General features: G+C 44.5%; 1 protein-coding gene across 3 annotated transcripts in view; it reads right to left on the reverse strand.

Annotated features, from left to right (window-relative positions):
• MTUS2 (microtubule associated scaffold protein 2) overlaps positions 1–22353 on the reverse strand; it is a 666577-nt gene that overhangs the window by 488684 nt on the left and 155540 nt on the right. For all 3 annotated transcript variants that reach the window (XM_075592173.1, XM_075592174.1, XM_075592175.1), the window contains exon 2: positions 17790–20187. In XM_075592173.1, the coding sequence (XP_075448288.1) occupies positions 17790–19946 (2157 nt within the window). In that variant the 5' untranslated portion in view covers positions 19947–20187. The remainder of the gene's footprint in view (positions 1–17789; positions 20188–22353) is intronic.

Raw genomic sequence — 22353 nt, forward strand, 5'->3', positions numbered from 1 at the left:
CTCCCCCCCCTCCCCTCCCTCCCCCTTCCTCCCCTCCCTCCCCCTTCCTCCCCTCCTCCTCCCCCCCCCCTCCCCTCCCTCCCCCTTCCTCCCCTCCTCCTCCCCCCCCTCCCCCTCTCCTCTCCCCTCCCTCCCCCCTCCTCCCCTCCTTTCCCCCCTCCCCCCTCACCCCCCCCTCCTTCCTTTCCCCCCCCCTACCCCCCTCTCTCCCCCCCCTACCCCCTCCCCCCCTCCTTCCTTTCCCCCCCCTCCCCCTCTCCCCCCCTACCCCCTCTCCACCCCCTCCCCCTACCCCCTCCCCTCCCCTCCTCCTGCCTCTCCCCCCCCTCCCCCTACCCCCCCACCCTTCCTTTCCCCCCCCCTACCCCTCCCCCCCCCCTACCCCCTCTCCCCCCCCCCCCCCCCTACCCCCCTCTCCCCCCCCCCTCCCCCCTACCCCCCCTCTTTTTCCCTCCCCCTCCTCCTGCCTCTCCCCCCCTCCCCCTCCCCCTACCCCCCCACCCTTCCTTTCCCCCCCCCTACCCCCTCTCCCCCCCCCTACCCCCTCTCCCCCCCTTACCCCCTCCCTCCCCCCTACCCCCCCTCTTTTTCCCTCCCCCCTCTCCTCCCCCCTCACCCCCCTCCCCTCCTGCCGCAAACAAGAGTTCGACTAAGTCCTACAGACAGCCCTCCTCTGCCGACAAATCGGCCCCACAGAATAGGCACTGTATAAGATAGCTGTGTGTTCATTATGGCTTATGCTTGTTAGAGTTAAAAAGTTAAATAAGATGTTATTGTCGAAACGTTTTATCCAGAGGGAATCGTTATAACTGATTTGTCATGCTGGGAAACTAACGCTTGCGTTACCTGAATGTGCGTTTATGCAAAAGATCATCTGCTCCACTCGACCATCACAGACTACCCCTACCCTACTATGGAGCACCTGTCCTTCCCCCCCTCCCCCTTCTCCCCTCTCCCCCTCCTCCCCCCCTCCCCCCCCCCATCCCCCCCCTCTTCCCTCCTCCCCTCCCTCCCCCCTACTCCCCCCCCTCCCCCCTCCTCCCCCCCCTCCCCCCTCCGCCCCTCCCTCCCCCCTCTGCCCCTCCCTCCCCCCTCCGCCCCTCCCTCCCCCCTCCGCCCCTCCTCCTCCCCTCCCCCCCCTCCGCCCCTCCTCCTCCCCTCCCCCCCCTCCCCTTCCTCCCCTCCCCCCCCTCCCCCCTCCCCTTCCTCCCCCCCCTCTTCCCTCCTCCCCTCCCTCTCCCCTCCGCCCCTCCCTCCCCCCTCCCCCCTCCGCCCCTCCTCCCCTCCCCCCCCTCCCTTCTCCTCCCCCCTCTCCTCTCCCCCTCGCCCCCTCTCCCCTCCCCCCCTCTCCCCTCCCCCTCCCCTCCCCCCTCCCTTCCCCCCTCCTCCTCCCCTCCTTCCTCCCTCCCCCCCTCCTCCTCCTCCCCTCCTTCCTCCCTCCTCCCACCCCACCCCTCCTTCCTCTCCCCCCCCCTCCCCCTCCCCCCCTCCTCCTTCCTCCCCTCCCCCCCCTACCCCCTACCCTCTCCTCCCCCCCTCCCTCCCCCCCCCTCTTTTTCCCTCCCCCCTCTCCTCCCCCCTCACCCCCCTCCCCTCCTGCCGCAAACAAGAGTTCGGCTAAGAGATCTACAGACAGCCCTCCTCTGCCGGCAAATCAGCCCCACAGAATAGGCACTGTATAAGATAGCTGTGTGTTCATTATGGCTTATGCTTGTTAGAGTTAAAAAGTTAAATAGGATGTTATTGTCGAAACGTTTATCCAGAGGGAATCGTTATAACTGATCAGCCATGTGGGGAAACTAACGCCTGCGTTACCTGAATGTATGCTTATGTAAAAGATCATCTGTCCCACTCGATCATCATAGGCCACTCCGGCCCCACTATGAGGCACCCTCCCCCCGCCCCCCCCCCCCCCTCTGTCTCTACCCTTCTCCCTGTTGGCTATATACACATAGGGAAAAGGATTTTGAAAAAACCATTAAGGGGTCCACACCCTCCTGGACGAGCCAGTCTGTACTCCCGGGTCTACCCCCAAGGACCCTAAGTCCGAATGCCGGTATGCAATTCCGGCTACACCCCATTGGGGGCGCCCACAGGCCCCCATCCTTTTTCTCTCTGCCTGCTGGTGCTGTCCCAGCAGTCCTTTACCCTTCCCGTCCACCCTATCCACCACCACCCCCCGACACCGCTGACCCAGGTCCAGACAACAGGTCACCCTCTTCCGCCAGAGATGTTCTTTCCTATCCCGCAGGCACAGTAATCGGTCACGGTCCCCCGGTTGGGAAAGGGGTGATCCGCAAAGGCCCCTCCAGAGATAACAAAAATGGCTAACCAGGCCCCAATCAAAGTTATCTCCCTTAACGTTAAAGGACTACAGAGCCATAGGAAGAGAAAACTAGCCCTCCAGGAGATGAAAAGATCCCAAGGAGATATCATCTTTCTCCAGGAGACACACTTCACAGACCACGAGCTGCCTAAAATATTTAATAATACATTCCCGCTGGGCTATTATTCCTCGTTCAGTAGCAAGAAACGAGGGGTAGCCATTTTAATCCGCCAGGGAACCCCATTCAATTTTGTCAAAAAAGTTTCAGACCCAGGGGGTAGATTTCTTGTGGTATATGGCTCACTAGCAGGCACGGCGATCGCCCTGGTCAACCTCTATGCACCAAACGAGAACCAAGCAGAGTTCTTGAAAACAGTCCTAAACACAATTGACCCTACCTACCTATCCTCATTGATAGTGGGGGGAGACCTAAACATGGCCTTAAACCCACAGGAGGATAAGACACTCCCTTTTGACCGCCCACACACGGTACTATCCCTAAAGATGGGAACAGCATTTAGAGCAATTATCAAAGATTTTTCCCTAGTGGACGTTTGGAGATCCCAACATCAGGGCCAAAGGGACTATACCTTTTACTCCGCACCCCACCAGACCTATTCTCGCATTGACTACCTCTTTACAACCAAGAATGCCTTGGAGGCCTCCCAAAAAACGGATATAGGCCCGATCACATGGTCGGATCATGCCCCTATCTCTTTAACTCTCTCAGTTCCATTCACAAAGTCGAGCGCATTTAACTGGAAACTAAACGATTCATTATTGAATCACCCGGAAATAGAGAGAGAAATCAAGTCAGCCCTATCAGAGTACTTCAGGAACAACTCAGGTTCAGTCCCATCCTCAGCGGTACTATGGGAAGCCCATAAGGCAACCATCAGAGGTACTTTTATCTCCATAGCATCCCATAGGAAAAAAACTAAGGCAAAACTACTCAAAGACTTGACAGAGAAAATAATCAAACTAGAACAGCAACACAAATCCAACCCCTCGGGGAAAATATACAAAACCTTAACTACCGCCAGAAACGAGTTGAAAAAGATCCAACTCGAGGATGTCGAAAAAGCCCTTCGATGGACTAACCAGAGATACTATGATAAGGGCAACAAAGCTGACAGACTATTGGCCAGTAAATTAAGAGGGGTACAAAAGAGGTCCCAAATAACTGCGATCAAGAACAGGTCAGGTCACATATTATATAATGACAGACACATTGCGGAGGAATTCACCAAATTTTATACCAAATTATACAACCTCAGAACTCAAGAGGAAAATAATAGAGCATCAAGGCTTACGGCAGTTTCAAACTATTTAGATAGCTGCAACCTCCCATCCTTAACAGAGAAGGAGAACGAGACACTGAATGGGAAAATTACAAAAGAGGAATTGGCAGACGCGGTAAAAGCTCTAAAACTATCCAAAGCCCCCGGCCCTGATGGATTCACAAACGCCTACTACAAGAGGTTTCTCCCGTCCCTATCTCCTTACCTGCTGGACTTGTTCAACTCCTTTATGGAAGGTGACCCCATACCAGCATCAATGTCATTGGCTAACCTAGCAATAATCCATAAAGAGGGGAGAGACCCAATGCAATGTGGGAGTTACCGCCCCATATCGCTGTTGAACAACGACCTTAAGCTATACAGCAAAATACTAGCGAACAGATTAAACCCCATTCTACCCAGACTAATCCATAACGACCAAGTGGGATTTGTCTCAGGCCGCCAGGCCTCGGACAACACCCGCAAAATTATAAATATAATAGATCACATTAACCTTACAAACACCAAGGCAGTTCTCCTGAGCTTGGACGCAGAGAAGGCGTTTGACAGAATCAATTGGCTATTCCTAGACAAGACCTTACAAAAATTTGGTTTCAGGGATTCATTCCTAGAGGGGGTCCGAGCACTGTACCAAAATCCATCAGCAGCAATCAAACTCCCGGGAGGTACAGCGCAAAGATTTCCAATAACAAATGGTACAAGGCAGGGCTGTCCCTTATCCCCTCTTCTCTTTGCCCTGACAATCGAACCCCTGGCGGCCAAAATACGCGAGAGCACAAATATCCAGGGCGTACCAATTGGCGATACAAATTACAAAATCTCGCTCTTTGCCGACGACATACTGCACCGACACACTTTATTCGAGTAAATACCCGGTATGTACCTGGCAGATACCTGGAATGCACCACTCCTAACCTCTGACAAGCCCCGTTGCATTTGCCTTCCCAGCCTGGGTTCATGCCTGGCTGATGGGCGGCTGATCTGTTAAATGATAATGATTAGGATTTAATAGGCTGCAATGCTTTGCGTGTCTACCAGATGGCATAAATTCATGAATTGTAATGCAGTTAATATATATATATTGTGCAGTATTGCAGCCAGCGGGAATAAAATGCTTCAATCCCTGCTTGGAAAATAACTCAATGTACTCGGGCAGAAAACAGTCACAAACCTCAATACACCCGGGTATACCCGAATTCGTGGGACTAGCCAAGCTCGAATAAAGTGTGTCGCCAGTGTAATACTGTCCCTAACTCACCCCCAAACATCGCTCCCCAATCTTCATAAAGAATTGGTGGAGTTCGGCAAAATTTCGGACTACAAAATTAATAATGACAAATCAGAAGCCCTAAACTTAAATGTATCAGAATCGGAAATCAACTTACTAAAACTGAACTTTAATTATAGATGGAGTTCCTCATACATTAAATATCTGGGAGTGAATGTATCAGGTAACTACCAGTCATTGTACAAATATAATTACCCGGCTTTATTCGGGAAAATCAAAAAAGACCTGGACAAATGGGAAGATTACCAGATCTCATGGATCGGAAGGATGATCTCAGTAAAAATGAATATACTCCCCAGATTGCTATACTATTTCCAGACACTCCCGATCCATGTTCCCAGCCCTGAACTTAAAAACATCCAGAATAGAATGTTTAATTTTATCTGGAAGGGCAAAAGGCCCAGGGTTGCCAGATCGGTCCTCCTGACGCCAAGAGAAAGAGGGGGCCTGGGTGTCCCAGATATCACAAAGTATTATTTAGCGGCCCAATTGAGGCAAGCCGTAGTGTGGAACGCAGACCCGGGTCTCTATTGCTGGCGAGATATTGAATCCCACTACGTAAAAACGCCTTCTCTGCAGGCCCACCTTTGGTGCATAGACAAGGGGGATAGACCACCCCGTAGGTTCGACCTTGGTGCCACCAGACACACCTGGGAAGTTTGGCGGAAATGCAGATCAAAGTTTAAACTAACTGCTCCGGGCTCGCTGCTTATTCCGATCCACAACAATCCTCATTTCCCCCCAGGATGTGAACCAAAACAATTCGACTACTTCCATCTGAAGGGGGTTAGGGTGGTCGCCGACCTATTGAGCGATGGAAGGCTGCTGAACTTCCAAGAATTACGAACAAAACACGAGGCCCCAGAATTGAGTCCATTTAAGTATCTCCAAATTAGACATTATCTCCAAAAATTGTCCCCAAAATTTGAGTATCCTCCCCTCACCAACTTTGAGAGGCTCTGCCGAACTTGTACACATCAAAAAGCATTGATCTCTAACATATACGCTGGTATGGAGAGATCAGCAGGCCCCTCCACTCATGACTACATGTCCAAGTGGGAGGCGGAACTGAGTATAGATATAGATAGAGAAGACTGGGAGGATATATGGGACGCTGCTTCAGGAACTTCCATCTGTACCACGACAAAAGAGAATATCTACAAAATCATGTTCCACTGGTATCTTACCCCAGTTAGATTAAAGCAAATCTACCCCCTGGCCTCAGATCTATGTTGGAGAGGCTGTGGACAGAGAGGAGACATGGCCCACATTTGGTGGTCATGCCCAAAAATCCAAACATTTTGGCTTTCTATTCAAATTTTAATCCGAGAGGTAACTAGCCTCACATTAGACCCAGATCCACTGACCTTCCTCCTGGGCAGGCCAATAGAGGAAATTGACCGCCCGGTAGGAAAATTAATCTCCTCCATCCTTACCGCGGCTAGGTGTGCTGTGGCATTCTCCTGGAAAAAGATCTCTCCCCCCTCCATTCAGGCAGTTAAGAGAAGAATAGATGATGTAATGCTCATGGAACGTCTGACGGCGTTTCTCAAACGCAAGACTGCAAGTCACTACAAAATTTGGGAACCCTGGGAGATTCACTGACACCCAAGAGAATCTGATAGAAGAAATGATGACCATTCAAACCTCAGCCTGAAGGACGCTAGGGTCGGCGGGGTGGGGGAGGCTCACCCCTCACCCCCCCCATCTCTATACCCACCCCCCCCTTCCCCTCTATCCCCCCCCTCTCTTTTTCAGACCTCTCGCTCCCCCGGTCACCCGGTGACCCAGAGGTCGCGCCACTCTTGGCGGTACACCCCCCCCCCCCCTCCAACATGGAAAATTTGAAAATCAGAGTGTATTAGGAAATTGAGATGTGATATATGCCTGTAAATTTGCCTGTTTCCTAATAAAAATGTTAAAAAAAAAAAAAAAAATATTTTTAATCCTTATCACTTATCATTACTATTACTATTTACTTTAGAGTTATAGAGTGCTACCAGCTGAGTCCTTTTTCTTTTGTGTATTCGGTAATGCAGGGTTTGCACCAGTGGTCAAAGTCACAAAGTGAGATTGTTGCAGTCCTTGCAAAGACATAGGCAGAGAGTACTGCATTATTGGTACAGCAGATGGTGCTGTCCTTACAACAGTCAATAGGAGAAGAGCAACAACAGGCTAACCACCTCTTACGCCAGGAACTGCAAGCGTTGGGAGACAGCATTACCTCGCTGACTGGAGAAGCTATGCAGGTCCGCTGTCAGGGAAAGTCTCCCTGTTACAGAAAATGACCCCAGACGATGATGTTGAGGCGTACCTGACTATTTTTGAGCATTCGACGGCACAAGAAGGATAGCCAGCAGAGCAATGGGCTGGAATACTTGCTTCCTATCTGGTGGGGGACTCCCAAAATGCCCACTATGAAACAGAACAAGCTCAAATGTATGTCACTGTAAGGGAGTAAAGGAGTTAACTCACTCCCTCTGCAAGGATAAGGAAGCTACACACTGGTGGCAGGTTTCCTGCCTGGGCTTCCTATTAACTCCTGAATGAGCAGAGTTTAATAGGCAGGAAGTAACTGCTTAAAAAAGGAAAGCCAGGGGAGCGAAGATACCTAAAAGAAAAAATATAAAACTACCATAGTGCAGTTAACGTTAACCAAACACAGAAATGGCAGAGCTCTCAATAGCATATAAGACACGCTAGACAAAAAAGTAAATGTCCATCTGTAGATGTTCAAATTCGCAATCAGGAGCAAAAATAGGAGGTAGCGATATGATCCAAAAGAGAAACATAGAGCCAAAAATTAAAATACCAATAACATTTATCCGACATTGATAAAAATTGGAGGCTTACAAGATTCCATATGGTTTACAGCATTGGTGTAGGGGTAAAGATGTTAGCCGAGTCACGTTCTCGGGATCTCTGCACACCGCCGCTGCATCCACTGGTCTCCGTCCTGTACCTCTGCGCGGAGCCGATACGTCACTTCCGGTTCTTCCAATACTAGAAGGGGGCGTCATTCTGCACGGCGAAACGCGTAGAGCGTAACCCTCAGCGTAACATCCAGAGGAAGAGAGTCTGCTGTGGAGTTCCTGTGACGCCCCCGTCTAGTATTGTGTTTCTCTTTTGGATCATATCGCTACCTCCTATTTTTGCTCCTGATTGCGAATTTGAACATCTACAGATGGACATTTACTTTTTTGTCTAGCGTGTCTTATATGCTATTGAGAGCTCTGCCATTTCTGTGTTTGGTTAACGTTAACTGCACTATGGTAGTTTTATATTTTTTCTTTTAGGTATCTTCGCTCCCCTGGCTTTCCTTTTTTGTGCTTTCATTGTGGACCTTGAAACAGTCCTCCAAGGGTTTGCGTGTTTATATTTTTATCACCTTATTGCACGAATATTATTGGGATTATTTGTCACTATATTTATTCACTGCACTGTTTAAGGTTGATAGAGTGTTTTGAGCGCCATCTAGTGTCTTTTTTGTATAGGAAGTAACTGCTTGTCAGAGTCCACGTTCCTGCTCTGAAAGAGAGGAGGGTCACAGAGGATTGCATGTGACCCGGCTGGGATTCACTCCCAGCACCAACTGAACTCCAGCCTGCAGAGACCCAGGCTTCTTGTTCACCAGAGGGATTTGCCTTGGAACAGTGGGGACCGCAAAGCCCCGCACCACAAAGAAGTCTGCACAGAAATAGGGCAAGAGTGGACCTGGGAGTAGCAGGACTGCAATGCCTGCATCTGATGTTAACCTGGAGAAACAGATGCCGGACCAGAACACTCAGATAAGGACTTAAATATTATTCTCTGATATTGTGTTGTATGTTTTGGGGCTGGTGACTGGGCTAGCTAGCTAGCCAGGTAGCTGGGGTCTTTACTGTTTAGTAAGTCTACCAAGGTCGACTAGGCTTTCTTTATATGGTTTTGTTTTTCTTAAAGGAACAGTGTGCCCAATTTGTTGTTGTGTTTTTTTAATAAATAAACCATCCAATGTTTTGATACAGCCTAAAATGCATTGTGTAGACTCTTAACTGACCTTGCCTACAGGGCCAGTCCGTCACAGTCACACTGAAAGTTGAGATTCTTGCACAGCCAGGTGTCACTGTAGTTGTCCGGGCTTGTAGAGTAAGCCTGCCACGATCATAGAAAAGGGTCATCATAGACCAGTTCCTGAGGGGTCTCCCTTGTAGCATTCAGAAGTGGGTCAGCCAGAGTGACCCCAAAGATGCTGACCAGCAGGTCGCCTTGGTGGAATGTAACTTCACTGGTGAGGAGATGTCCAGGAGTACAGGTCATAATAGTTATTTAGGTTACTAACCCCTGTACTCCAGAAAACCCAGTAAGACTATTCCTTGGGAAGGAAGGCCGCAAGAACCTCTACCATCTACAAAAGAACCTGGGAGTTTCAGAGCCCATGGGGGGAACAATGCTCACAAAAACTCCAATGGACTGGAGAAAAAACCCGGCCCAGTTCCGGAACCTGCACAGAGTGTTATAAATGCATTGAGCTGGGACATGTGGTGGCAGTTTGCCCTTTGAATTCAGACCAAATGCACTGTGATATCTCTGTGGGTGGTTTTTCGGGTTGTGTTTCAGCTATAACGCAAACTACCATAGAGCACGGGAAACAGAATATGTCAAATTAAGGTGGATTGGGTGTCTGTAAGAGCAATGCTTGATACTGTCAGTACGGTCACTTTGGTATCAGCAAACCTCGTTAAATATAAATTACTGCCAGGATTGTCTTTGCACGTAACTAGTATTCATGGAGACATCCGCTGCTACCCCTCTGCACAGATTTATATAGAAAACCCTCTTGGCCCAGTACATCACCAAGTAGACGTAATACCTAATCTGTTTCATGAGGTGCTACTGGGTCAGGATTTTCCCTGGTTTGGGGAATTATGAGAAAGTCTGATTCTTTGCAGAATGTACCCTTATCAGAACCCCAGGCTCCCTTAGGTTCAGTTGAACCTTTAAAGTTTATGGCGGGTGAAGAGAACCTTACTCTTGAGAACAAAGTAGATACAGATTTTGGTTTTCAGGATTTGGGGGTTTTACCTGTTAAGTTTGCTTCTGCCCAGCTAAGCGATTTGACCTTAGTAAATTCTAAAGCTAGCACAGTTCATATAAATGGGAAACCTGTTGACCCCGGGATTATGCCATCTACACCCTATTTTATAATCAATAATGATTGGCTGTATAGGGTAGAGAATAGAGAAAAAAGGAATCTGATTTTCTGGAGCAACTTCTTTTGCCAACAAACTTTAGATGGCAGGTTTTAGACATGGCTCATAGTCAAATTTTGGGGGGACATTAAGGAGTGAAAAAGACAACAGATAGGATATAGGCACAATTTTACTGGTCGGGCATAAAAAAAAGATATAGAACAATATTGTGATTCGTGTCCAGAGTGCCAGATGATGTCACCGGTTAATCCGCTACGGAGTTCTCTGGTACCCTAGCTCATTATTGAGGTTTCTTTGAGCGCATCAGTATGGATCTCATAGGCCCTTTGTCCAAGTCTGAACATGGCCATCAACATATCTTGGTCATTTTGAGAAAGGCCGTGTGTGGCCGAAACGTCAAGTCAATCTGTTGGCAATAAAATAGTGTATTGGAAAATCTGTGGAACCCTGTTCTTTATACCTTTCATTGAATATTGGATTATTACAGAGAAACCTGAACCAGGAGCACCAGTATTTGTATCCCCCTTTATTTATTTATTTAGATATTTGGTGTGCAGCAGTTTTCTTTATATTACCGATTGTATGACAACATATGCAATAAGCCCAGACTTTGCAGCAGAATTCCTATAACCAGAATGGCAGACTTACAGTAGGGTGTTCCATCCAGGAGATAAAATCTTAGTGCTTGTGCCCACTTGCCCATATGAAGTCCTAGATAGTAGGAGAGGTTAATTACAGAGTTAGCCAGCCAGGGAAGAGAAAATCAGAACAGTTGTATCATGTGGACCTGTTAAAACCCTGGAAAGAGAGGGAAGCTCTGTGAGAGGGAGAAAAAACGGTTGTTCCCTTTGAGACACCTTCAATCTCTGATATAAAAATTGCAGACACATTGTCTGATCCCCAGAGACAAGAGGTGAATGAATTTGTTGTGCACAATGTCTGTGTTTTTTCTCCCATACCAGGAAGAACCTCAGTCATTGAACATAAAATAACTACAGAGCCTGGAAAGTTCGTTAATGTTAAGCCCTATCAATTACCAGAGGCTAGACGACAGACAGTTAAAGAGGAGGTAAAGAAAATGCTTGACCTTGGCGTGCTAGAGGAATCATACATTAACTGGTCTAGTCCCATTGTGTTGGTTCTTAAGCTAGATGGCTCAATTAGGTTCTGCAATGACTTCAAGTAACTTAATGCTGTTTCTAAATTTGATACCTACCATGCCCCGGGTTGACGAGTTGATAGACAGATTAGGGGGACGCTCTGTATTGTCCACCCTCGACTTAACCAAGGGTTATTGGCAGGTTCCACTCGCACAGAAGGCCAAGGAAAAAACAGTTTTTTTTACACCGGATGGGCAATTTCAGTGTAAGATCTTACCCTTTGGCCTGAATGGGGCTCCAGCAACCTCTCAGAGGTTAATGGACCGAATTTTCAAACCTCACAGAGAATATGCTGCAAATTATCTTGACGATGTTATCATCCATAGTAGTGACTGGGATTCACACCATAAAAAGGTCCAGGCAGTCCTAGATTCCATTGAGGAGGCAGGTTTGATGGATAACCCGAGTAAGTGTGCCATAGGTTTGGAAGACACTATGTACTTAGGCTATACAGTGGGTAGAGGGTTGGTAAACCATCAGGTCTCAAAGCTCAAGGTTATTAAGGAATGGCTAAGACCACTTAATAAAAAACAGGTTTAAGCCTTCCTGTGGGTTGGCAGGCTGCTACTGCCGATTCATATCTGATTTTGCAACCATCTCTACACCTCTGTCTTATTTAACAAAATGGGAAGAATTCTGTCATGGTAAAGTGGTCTGACCAAGCGGAGAAAGCCGTACAAAAGTTAAAAGACGCATTGTGTGAACAACCCATCTTGATGAAGCTAGACTTCACCAAAGAATTCCAGAATATGATGTAGGGATAGATGCTGTCCTCTCACAGGCATTTGGAACATAAGAACACCCAGTGCTGTATATCAGCAGAGAGTTAACCCCGCATGAGAGAAGATATGCCAGTGTAAAAAAGAGGGCTTGGCAATAAAGTGGGCTCTCGAGTCCTCTGTCGCCTGGCTTCCTCACTTCCACACCCCTACTATCATGCTGGGAGACTTTAAAATCCATTTTCACAATCTTAATGTCATTTCAGCTGCCCATTTTATCTACTTAACCTCCTTCTTTGGTGTCTCTCCCAGTGGACCACTTTTCCTACTCACGCAATCGACACTCCTCTGACTTGGTTTCCTCTAGATTCTGGTCTGTCTCTAACTTCTTTAACACATCCTTCGCTCTCTCTCTGATCATCACCTCCTACCCTTTAGCCTCACTTTACCCTCTGCTCCAGGGACGGATTAAGACCTTTAGAGTCCCTAAGCACTGAAAAGATTACGTTGCTCCCCATATATAATTTAAAGTAAAAACAATACTAAACCGTTAAATAAAATTGTATTTTTCGAAATAACATAAAACTTACATGAACTGTAGGCTGAAATGAAAATAGCATTTAAAAAAAAAAAAATTACAATTTCAATAAAAACGACTTAATTTTTGGTTTACCAAAAATGTATACAGAACGCATAAATATTTAGCATTATTACCATTACTTTTTTTAAATTTTCTAATAAAACCGTATAATACTTACATTTGCTTTCAAAATAATTGCAGTATTAAAAATTAGACAAAAGTTTTGTACATACGAAATACTAAATTTTGAAACAAATTTGAAACAAATTCTTAGTGCAGAGATTCTAACCTTTCTATGGCTCGCGTTGCCCAAAACCATACAGAAATTAGATTAAGCGCAAAAGTGGGGGTTATGCAAGTACATGCATTGGCTGGCAATGAGCCATAGAGGACTAACGTATAAAATGGCGTCGGTCCTGACATCTAACAGAGAAAATGAGAATGATATTAGAAATGGTAGATGTTGCAACTATTGTGACCTACAAATCAATACGTACAAATTTTCCACATTTCGCGCATAATATTCGATAAAAAAATGCTCAACTTTTTTGCATAGTGGGCCAAAGTTGTCCACAAAGGGCCAATGATACCACAGTTTTCGGTATATATACTATATAAGAAAAAGAAAACAATGAAGTATATTTAAATCCGAAAAATAAATCAATAATTGAACATAAATTTATTGCAACACATGACACGATCTGATTTCCTCACATTATTTAGATCTACGTTAGAAGTACACCCCCTGGTTTAGGTTGGTATAAGTTATAAAAGAGAACAGACAAATGGGGAAAGAGTATATAGTGAAGTGTAAGAAAATCCAACAAAGTTTTCATTTATCCCATGGTGACTACTTCAAAACTTTTTTTGAAATAACAAATTCTTTAAAAAAATAATAATTGTGGTGCCCCTGTTTTGCTGGTGCGCTAAGCACGTGCCTAGTCTGTCTATAGGGTAATCTAGCCCTGCTCTGCTCCCTCCCCAACACCTACTTCCACATGCACATACAGAAACCTAGTGTACATATGCTAGACCCTCTCCAAATTCAACATTTTTACAACCTCTCCTCTCCCATCTCTATTCTTTCCTGACCATGGCGCACACACTTTACCCGCTACGTCAAAATGCCGCCCGCACCTCGGAACGGTTCTGGAGGAAATCCAGCTCTAAAGCAGACTTCCTACTCTATAAATTCATACTCTCGTCCTAGAACTCTGCCCTCTTCCTTGCCAAGAAAACCTACTTTTCTTCACTCATACAAACTCTGTCCTCTAAACATTAATGCCTATTCCCCACCTCTAAATCCTTACTCCCCCCAACTACGTAAAAAGTGATAGTGCATTGCTAATAACGTGATAATGTGATATATTACATAAAAGTGAATATAGAATATAATAAACAATAGTGATGACCTTGTAGGTGTAAAATCACAAATGATGCGTCTGCAGCCTTTCTTGGGGGGTGGCTCAACACCCCTGGGACTAAAGAAACAGAGAAAAGACAAGGCGCACAACGCACATAGTGAAGTACAGTTTAAAAATTAAGTTTTACTAGAAGATAATAAGTTCTGCGTACATAAAAAGATATAAATCAAGCATTTGTTAAGTGGGGTTACCACACAGGGAACAGCTGGACTCGTCAGGTTTCATCCACTGTCAGAAGAGGAACCGGAGACCAACGATCATCTGACCAGGTAGGTGGAGGGGGGCCCTCTGGATCCGTAGAGGGCACTCACTCCGTTTCTGGATGCTGAGATGTTATATCCACAGTGTGTATATACATACAGTCCCAAGGAAGCGTACAGTCTGCTCTGCTGTTGCTTTCCACTGCTCGGAGCAGTGGAAAGCAACAGCAGAGCAGACTGTACGCTTCCTTGGGACTGTATGTATATACACACTGTGGATATAACATCTCAGCATCCAGAAACGGAGTGAGTGCCCTCTACGGATCCAGAGGCCCCCCCCCCCCCTCCACCTACCTGGTCAGATGATCATTGGTCTCCGGTTCCTCTTCTGACAGTGGATGAAACCTGACGAGTCCAGCTGTTCCCTGTGTGGTAACCCCACTTAACAAATGCTTGATTTATATGTTTTTATGTACGCAGAACTTATTATCTTCAAGTAAAACTTAATTTTTAAACTGTACTTCACTATGTGCGTTGTGCGCCTTGTCTTTTCTCTGTTTCTTTTTTCCCCCCAACTACACCTGCACTCCCTTCTACCCTCACTGCACAAGACCCCACCACTTACTTCACATGAAGTTATCAGACAAGACATGTCTTCATGTCATTCTCCACATGCAACACCTACCTCCCCTTGAACATCTAAATCCATAATCAGCTCATTTTCCCCTGTGAGAGAGGATGAGGTCTCCTCCCATCATTTCGCCCTACAACCTGCCCACTTTATCCCATTCCCTCACATCTCCTCAGCTCCCTTCCTGGCACACTGAGCCACACCCTAACTCACCTTTTTAATCTCTCCTCCAGCAAATTACTATCTTTTTTTAAACATGCACTTATCACGCCCAATATAAAGAAACCCTCTCTTGACCCAGCCACCCCCTCTAACTACTGCCCTATTTCCCTTCTCCCCTTTGCTCCAAGCTCGAGTGACTTGTATTCAACCGCTTGTCTTACTTTCTCTCCTCCAACTCCCTGCTTCACTCTTTACAATTTGTTTTCCATCCTCTACACTCCACTGAGACAGCACTAACAAAAGTGGCCAATGACCTACTAACATCTAAGTCTAAGGGTCACTTCTCCTTGCTAACTCTCTGGGATTTTTCTGCTGCATTCAACGCTGTTGATCAGCCTCTGTGATGCAGCCTTCTTCTTTTTCATGCCCTACCTATCCAACTGCTCCGGTATTTCCTTCTCTAGTGTCTCCTCATCTTCACTCCATCTTGCTATTGGGGTCCCAGAAGGCTCTTTCCTTGGCTCTCTGCTCTTCTCACTATACACGTCTTCTCCTGGTGAACTAACATCATATTTTGGCTTTCTGTATCATCCCACCATTACCTGAAGCTTAAAATGTCAAAAACAGAACTATTATGCTTTCCCCCTTGTACTGCCACCCCTACACCCAAACTCACCCCGACTGTCAATGGCACCACAATCTCATCAACACCTCACACCCTGTCTAGGGGTCTATGTTCTTTCAAAACTAAAGCTCTCACATTTTAATTTTGTCTTTAACTGTTACATAAGCCTACAACATATTATCTTTAACAGTTCATGCAATGTCTTTAATATAATATATAACCATATTCATTTAATGTAACCATGTATTGTCATCATATCTCTGTGTCCAGGACACAAAAAGAAAGGTAACTCTCAATGTACTATTTGCTGGTAAAACATTTTATAAATAAATCTTTGACTCTGCCCTCTCCTTCAGTCTCACATATTCAGTCCCACACAAAGTCCTGCTATCACACTTCTGAAATATCGCCAGGATATGCCCTTTTCTCACTCATGATTCAACCACAATTCTAAAGTCACTCAGTCATCTTGTTCCCCCTCGACTACTGCAACTTCTCCTATTTGGCGTTCCTCTTGTCTGTTTATCCCAACTGCAATCCATCCAAAATGCTGCTCCCAGATATCTCTACCTCATTTTCACACTCCGCTCCACTTCTGCTGCTCCACTACACAAATACCTACACTGGCTTCCCCTATTCTCTAGAATCACATTTTAAACCCTAGCTCTGATTTACAAAGTTCTCAAGAATGCTGCCCACCCTTTACATCTCAGCCCTCATCCCCAAATATATACCTAAAGGCCCCCTACGTTTATGGCATCCACTTTTCATCCAGCCTTATTCCTTCCTCTCACAGCCGCCTACAAGACTTTACCCAGGCTGCCCCCTTTCTCTGGAATTTCCTACCACGCACCAGTGTCTCTCCCTGCTTACAGACATTGAAAAACTCAATTTTCAAAGAAGCCTATAAGGCATACCTCTAACATCCAATTCCCCCTCCCCCTCCAACCTCTGCTGTGTGGCTGCACCAATTTCCACATTATGTAACATCCCCACCCTCAAACCTTAATTGGATCAGCTGTAGGGCTAGACCATACTCCAACCTGAGGAATACTCTAACCCACTCATTCCCTCTAGAGCATAAGCTCTCACGAGCAAGACCCTCATTGCTAACATCCTGGATATCCTTAAACATCTAGTGGTTTGATTTTCGTGATTTGTAACTTGACTCTGTGCTGACTTTATTCTAAAGAGTTTATTGTGCTACTAAGGACTATCTGCTTGGTTGTTAGTGGTATTAGCCACTTCTGTTTGAAAACCTTGCTGCTGTGGTTTGGAGTATACCTAATTGGAAGTTCTTTGCACATTTGTGCTGCCTGCAGTATTATTTCAGCCTTGCTACTGTTTTTACCCAGGGAGTCCCTGTTTCACAGAGGTAAGGGAAGTACTGTGTTCATTTGGATCTTTGGGAACGGGCCAGAAGAAGGGGCTAGGAGCCCCGAAATGTTGCCCCCTTTATTCCCCTGTTTTCCCCCCACCCTCCCCATCCCTTGTTTTCCCCCCACCCTCCCCATCCCTTGTTTTCCCTTACCTTATCTCCCTCCCCCGTTTTTCAGTTTTTCTCTTTTTTTGTGCCCATCACACCTAGTGTGTTTATTTGATACCAATTGTGATTACACTGGATAGGTTATTACACTTGTATCATTGTCTAATGCAATTGTTTGCTATATTTGATCGATTCATAAGTATAGTAAAACATAATTATTTTTGACATATCACCTATTGCTGTTTGCATTTGTATTCTTTGAGTGTTGGGAACTTCCCTTGTGTTCCTTATTTCAACTTTGGAGTGAATTAGGGTCCCTCCCTGTTCCCTTGCACCGCACCCTCATTTGCTTAGCGATTCTACATACTCCTATTGAGGTGCTGTTAAAATTGTATACTTTCTCATTACTGTTTGTGCATGTTTGTCCTTATTTGTATGTACAGTAACTCTGTTGATGTAATTATCAAATCTCTGTACCCCCATTGTACTGCACTGTGGAATATGTTGGCACTTTACAAATAAACAATAATAATATTTAACAAATAAACAGTAATAAACTATAATAATATAATACTATACAATAATATTATGAAACTGGTATGAAACACACTGTACAACAATGCAAGATAAAATTATTACCAAACAAGTTTGATTGGTCTATTCAACACAGAAAAAAATATGAACAGCTGCCTTACCTCCTGACCAAACTGATGTCCAGGGGGTCTTATTCCAGACACCATTAAACCAGCACTGTATATCCTTGATTTTTGTAAGTCCGCTTTATATTTATCCAGCAACATATTAGATGTTTTTAAGTCATTGCTTAATGTCTCATGTTCCTTTGGCATGGGGACACTACATGTAGGGGTCCCAAATGGCATGCCGATTTGTTCAAAGGGGAGTCTGTCTACTGTTTGAGGGTTTCTTCTAATATACGTAATAATTTTAGGTCGCACGTGCTTGGGTTTAGGTATGATAAGATTTGGTTCAATGGTCTCTTCAGTCTTTTCACTGTAATTGATTTCCATAATTCCTTTGTCTGCACTGGAAGGTTTGGAATGTATTAGTATTGGTTTTGGGATACCACTGTTACAAAGCGTCTTGTTAGTAGCTTTAGGGGATATGTTGAACAACTGTGTACTCTCAATAGGAGGTAGCACTGAGGAAGGTGACAATCTGTCAACATGAACTGCACCGAGATCCTTAAAGCTGCTCAGTGAGGCAATGCACTGATCATTAATATTTACTGCTGCTATTGGGCTTGAGGGAGTAGGAGCACATACAAATGTATCAGAGGATTCCTTATGGCTCTCTTTTATATTGCCTTTTAGAACATCTGACTGATGTTTCCTCCCAATAGTTGTCTTTTTGCTGTGAACTAAAACAGTTGCATCTTTCAAGGAAGACACACTGCTGCTTGAAAGAAAATTATTGTCACTGTCCTGACAAAGATAATCTTCAACTAAAACCCTGTCTTTATTCAGATGCACCGTATTATCCAGAGATTCATTAAGTGATGTTGTTTTTCTTACAGCAGGCGTGAGGTTTGACTCTTTATTTTTTAATGTGCCCATTCTTAGTGAATCGCTATCTTGATGAGCGCCGACCTGAGAGCATTGTATTTTACTTTCATCGCACAATTTATCCACTGAAAATTCATCCTGCCTCCTATTTCCGTGATTGAAATGAGATATTTTAGGACTGCTGCAGACAAACTTCTCAGCTTGTTTTGCTACTTTATTTGATTGTGAGCCATCTACGTGCCCGCAAGGATATTGTAATGGAGATGTTCGTATTTCTGACATATTTTCCACTCTCTTAGATCCTGCCAACTCAACCAGCATCATATGCTCTGTTTTTTTCTGACAAATACTTTTATATTGCATAAACTTTGAATCGAGTAATTCTGATGGTTTATGTATTTGACCCTGATACACTTGTGCTTCTGATACGCTACATATTACCTGAGGTTTATGAGTTGAAGGTGAAAGATTATGTATGTTTGTAGAATGCTGCAATGTGCTTTGTTTGTTAACATTTGACAAGATTCCCTCATCCGTAGAAAATTCTTGGACACTGGTATCTGAGGTAGGTGGCTTAGAATAAAATACAATCTTTTTTTCCTCTGAGGTATTGTTAAGTGGATGGGAGGATAGTCCAAACAAGTGATCCAGTGGTGTATTCTGTGATGCATCTGTGGTTCTGATCCTGTGAGTTGATGTTTCAAGACATTGCATGTACTTTGATGGTGAATCTCTGGCTGGTATAGGTGAAGTATGCTCTTTTATAAAAGGTTCTGTTTTCGTTGAAGCGGTACCTGATTTTGCCAAGGAAATACTTTTTAATCGCTCAGCTTGTGTTACGTTACCCCCATTATTACTATAGACCCTCCGAGAAGATTCAATGGCTCTATTTATGGGAATCACCGAGCTTCTGTCATATGTGCTGCTCTTGGAACTTAGCTGGGTGTATCCATGGGTAAAACAGGCATTTAAACGGTCTTTAGCATCATCAGTCATGTAATCTTTTGTAAAGTCTTTATATGTGGGAGTATGGGGTCTTTGATCACTTAACACCAGATCGCTAGATAGAGATTCCTCACTACAGTCCAATGGCGTGCTTTGCTCTTTATTAGATCGTGTAAGATTTTCAGATTGCCAAGTACACAACGTTCGTGTTTTCTCTGTGCTGTTACATATCTCGACCTGTTCTTGAACTCTTCCAATGGAGAATATTTGGTTGGCATTTGTATCACCTAAACCAGTTACACTTTCATTGTCATTTTTTGCTGCATTGCTGTTGTCCTGCTGCTCAGTGCAACATGTCTTGCTTGGAACCAGAGGTGCACTCATTTTGGGATGGTAGATAGTTTCATATGCAGCAATAATTTAAACTCTGTCTCTTGTGGAGAGTTATGTAAGCAAGTATGAAAGTGATTAGTTGGTTTGTCTGTTTTTTAAATCGCTTGACATATTCCCACATATGTATTGATACTCCCAATGCAATGTACATCCAGCTCTAATGTAGGTCACCCCACGCAGAAATGATCATCTTCAACATCTTCTTTCCTGCAGTGGGAAGTCGCTTGTTAACCTGTATGAGGAAAAAAACAACATCAGTTCCCTGGATTTAATCTTGTTTAATCAATAACATTATTTAAATGGCAAACATAAAGTAGGCTGAAGAATAATGAAAATAAAAATAATTCAACAATAGACAAGTGAAGTTTAAACTGTTTTGTCTTATTCTTCTATTTAGCTATTGCATGGTGCTTGAATTTCTTCCTGAAGTAGAAAGTGGCATTGGGTAACAAAGCAGGAATACTACTTTCCAACTTTTTAAAATATTATTATTTGTATATGTAAAGCATATGACAATGTTTAATGCTTCATTCTTACCTAAGCCGGTAATCGTTTGGTGCTCCTGTTATAAATCTGTCAAAATCCTGATTGTGTGGCTAACATAATGGCTGCTTCAGTCAGTGTAACTCAGCAGCTACAATGTATACTTATATTACCAAGGTAACATTATCTAGTGTTACAGTTTACACACTCAAACTGCTGGGAACATTTGCCACAAAGTGTCCCAAACCAGAAAGTGCTGCAAAGATCTTGCACTGCTTGAGAGGTGGGCTACAACCTGCTATAGAAATCAAAGGATGCTTTAAAACCCATTAAACATGGCATGAAGAGTTGAATAAAACAAAACAAAAATAGTCACTATTATCTAATACTACTGAACTGATTGAATTTTTTTAAAACCCAGAAGATTTCACATATTTTGCTGCTTTAAGTCAATTAAACTCAAAATGGCTATTGGTATGTATGCAAAGTCACCAGATTATTAAAATGGTATTAGCAATATCTACTGTACCTTCTAGAAACAAAGTAGTTCATTCTATTGTAACTAGGTTGTAGCAATATATTTTCAAACATTTGTTGTTGACGTGAGTAAACACAAGACGACTTGTAAACTGAGAAACAAAGTTATCTTTATCTACTTGAGATTCATGTATAGCCTTCAATCAAACGTTTAGGCCAATTTGTAGATAAGTATTATTAATAATACATACAAACAAAGATATACATACAAAGCACTGAAGGAAAGTATATTTGTTGTACCAAATAATATTTAATGACTCACACTGTTTTATCCATATGACGTTCTAATCCACAAGACTTTTTCTTACTACTAAATACAAAATAATATGATGTTTTTCTGTGATGGTGCCGACGCGTCATGGATAGGCTCCTCCATTTTTTGCTGTTGTTAAGAAGTATAGCACAAGTGAAGGTTTCTTAGACCAGGGGTTTTTCTCAGGCGGGCCAATAAATGGTCAGAAAAATTCTAGGGTCCACTGTCCTCCCCGTCACTGCCGTAAGGGGACTGTAGAAGATCAGTGACAGGGACAAAGACAGTATGTGTGGAGAAGGCATGGCCACTGACAGCTTTCCTGGGGCCCAGGATTAGAGTTTCTCCCTGAGCTAACTGTATCGGTGGGCCTGTCAGCCCTCCTCTCCTTCTCTAACACCCCTACCCCTCTCTTTCTCTCACCCCTTTATTTCTCCCTCTCCCTCCTCCGATGTATTTCTCTCGCCCCACTCATTGTCCCTCTCACTTCCCCCTCTCTCAATCTTTCCTCCTTTCACTCACAACCACCCCTATCTCAATTCCTCCCCTCACAATTCATCCCCTCCATTTACAATCCTACCACATCACAATACCACCCCTCACCATTTTACCCCTTCCCTCACAATTCTACCCACCCTCACAATTTTACCCCCTTCCCCTCACATGTTACCATGGGGGTGCAGTGGCACAGGATCCTCCAGCGATAAGTCTCTTCTCATGCTGGCGGGCGCAAAAAGAGACTGGTCCCAGAGAATCACGCAGGCCACCTCAAATGCCGTCTAGGAGACACAGAATACTGCATAACATTTCGGGACATGTTCCCTTCCTCGAATGAAAGACCTGAGGAAGAGGAACATCTCCCAAAACATTGTACAATATTCTGTCTCTCTTTAACAAAAAAACAAACCTTCACTGATTTGATGTGTGCGATCATCATAATTTTCTACTTGTACATGGCTTTCTTAGATGTTAAATATATTTTAATGGGTTGAACCATTAATTACAGTAATACTACACTTGCTTTTGTAAGTTTTTATATTTGAATTGGCCATACAGTATAATGTCTGTTAGCTTAGTGACTTTGCTATAGAGTACAGTCTTGCTGCATCATCTCATAGGTTTCACCCC

Source organism: Ascaphus truei, chromosome 3 (genome assembly GCF_040206685.1).
Source record: "Ascaphus truei isolate aAscTru1 chromosome 3, aAscTru1.hap1, whole genome shotgun sequence".
Taxonomy (NCBI): Eukaryota; Metazoa; Chordata; class Amphibia; order Anura; family Ascaphidae; genus Ascaphus; species Ascaphus truei.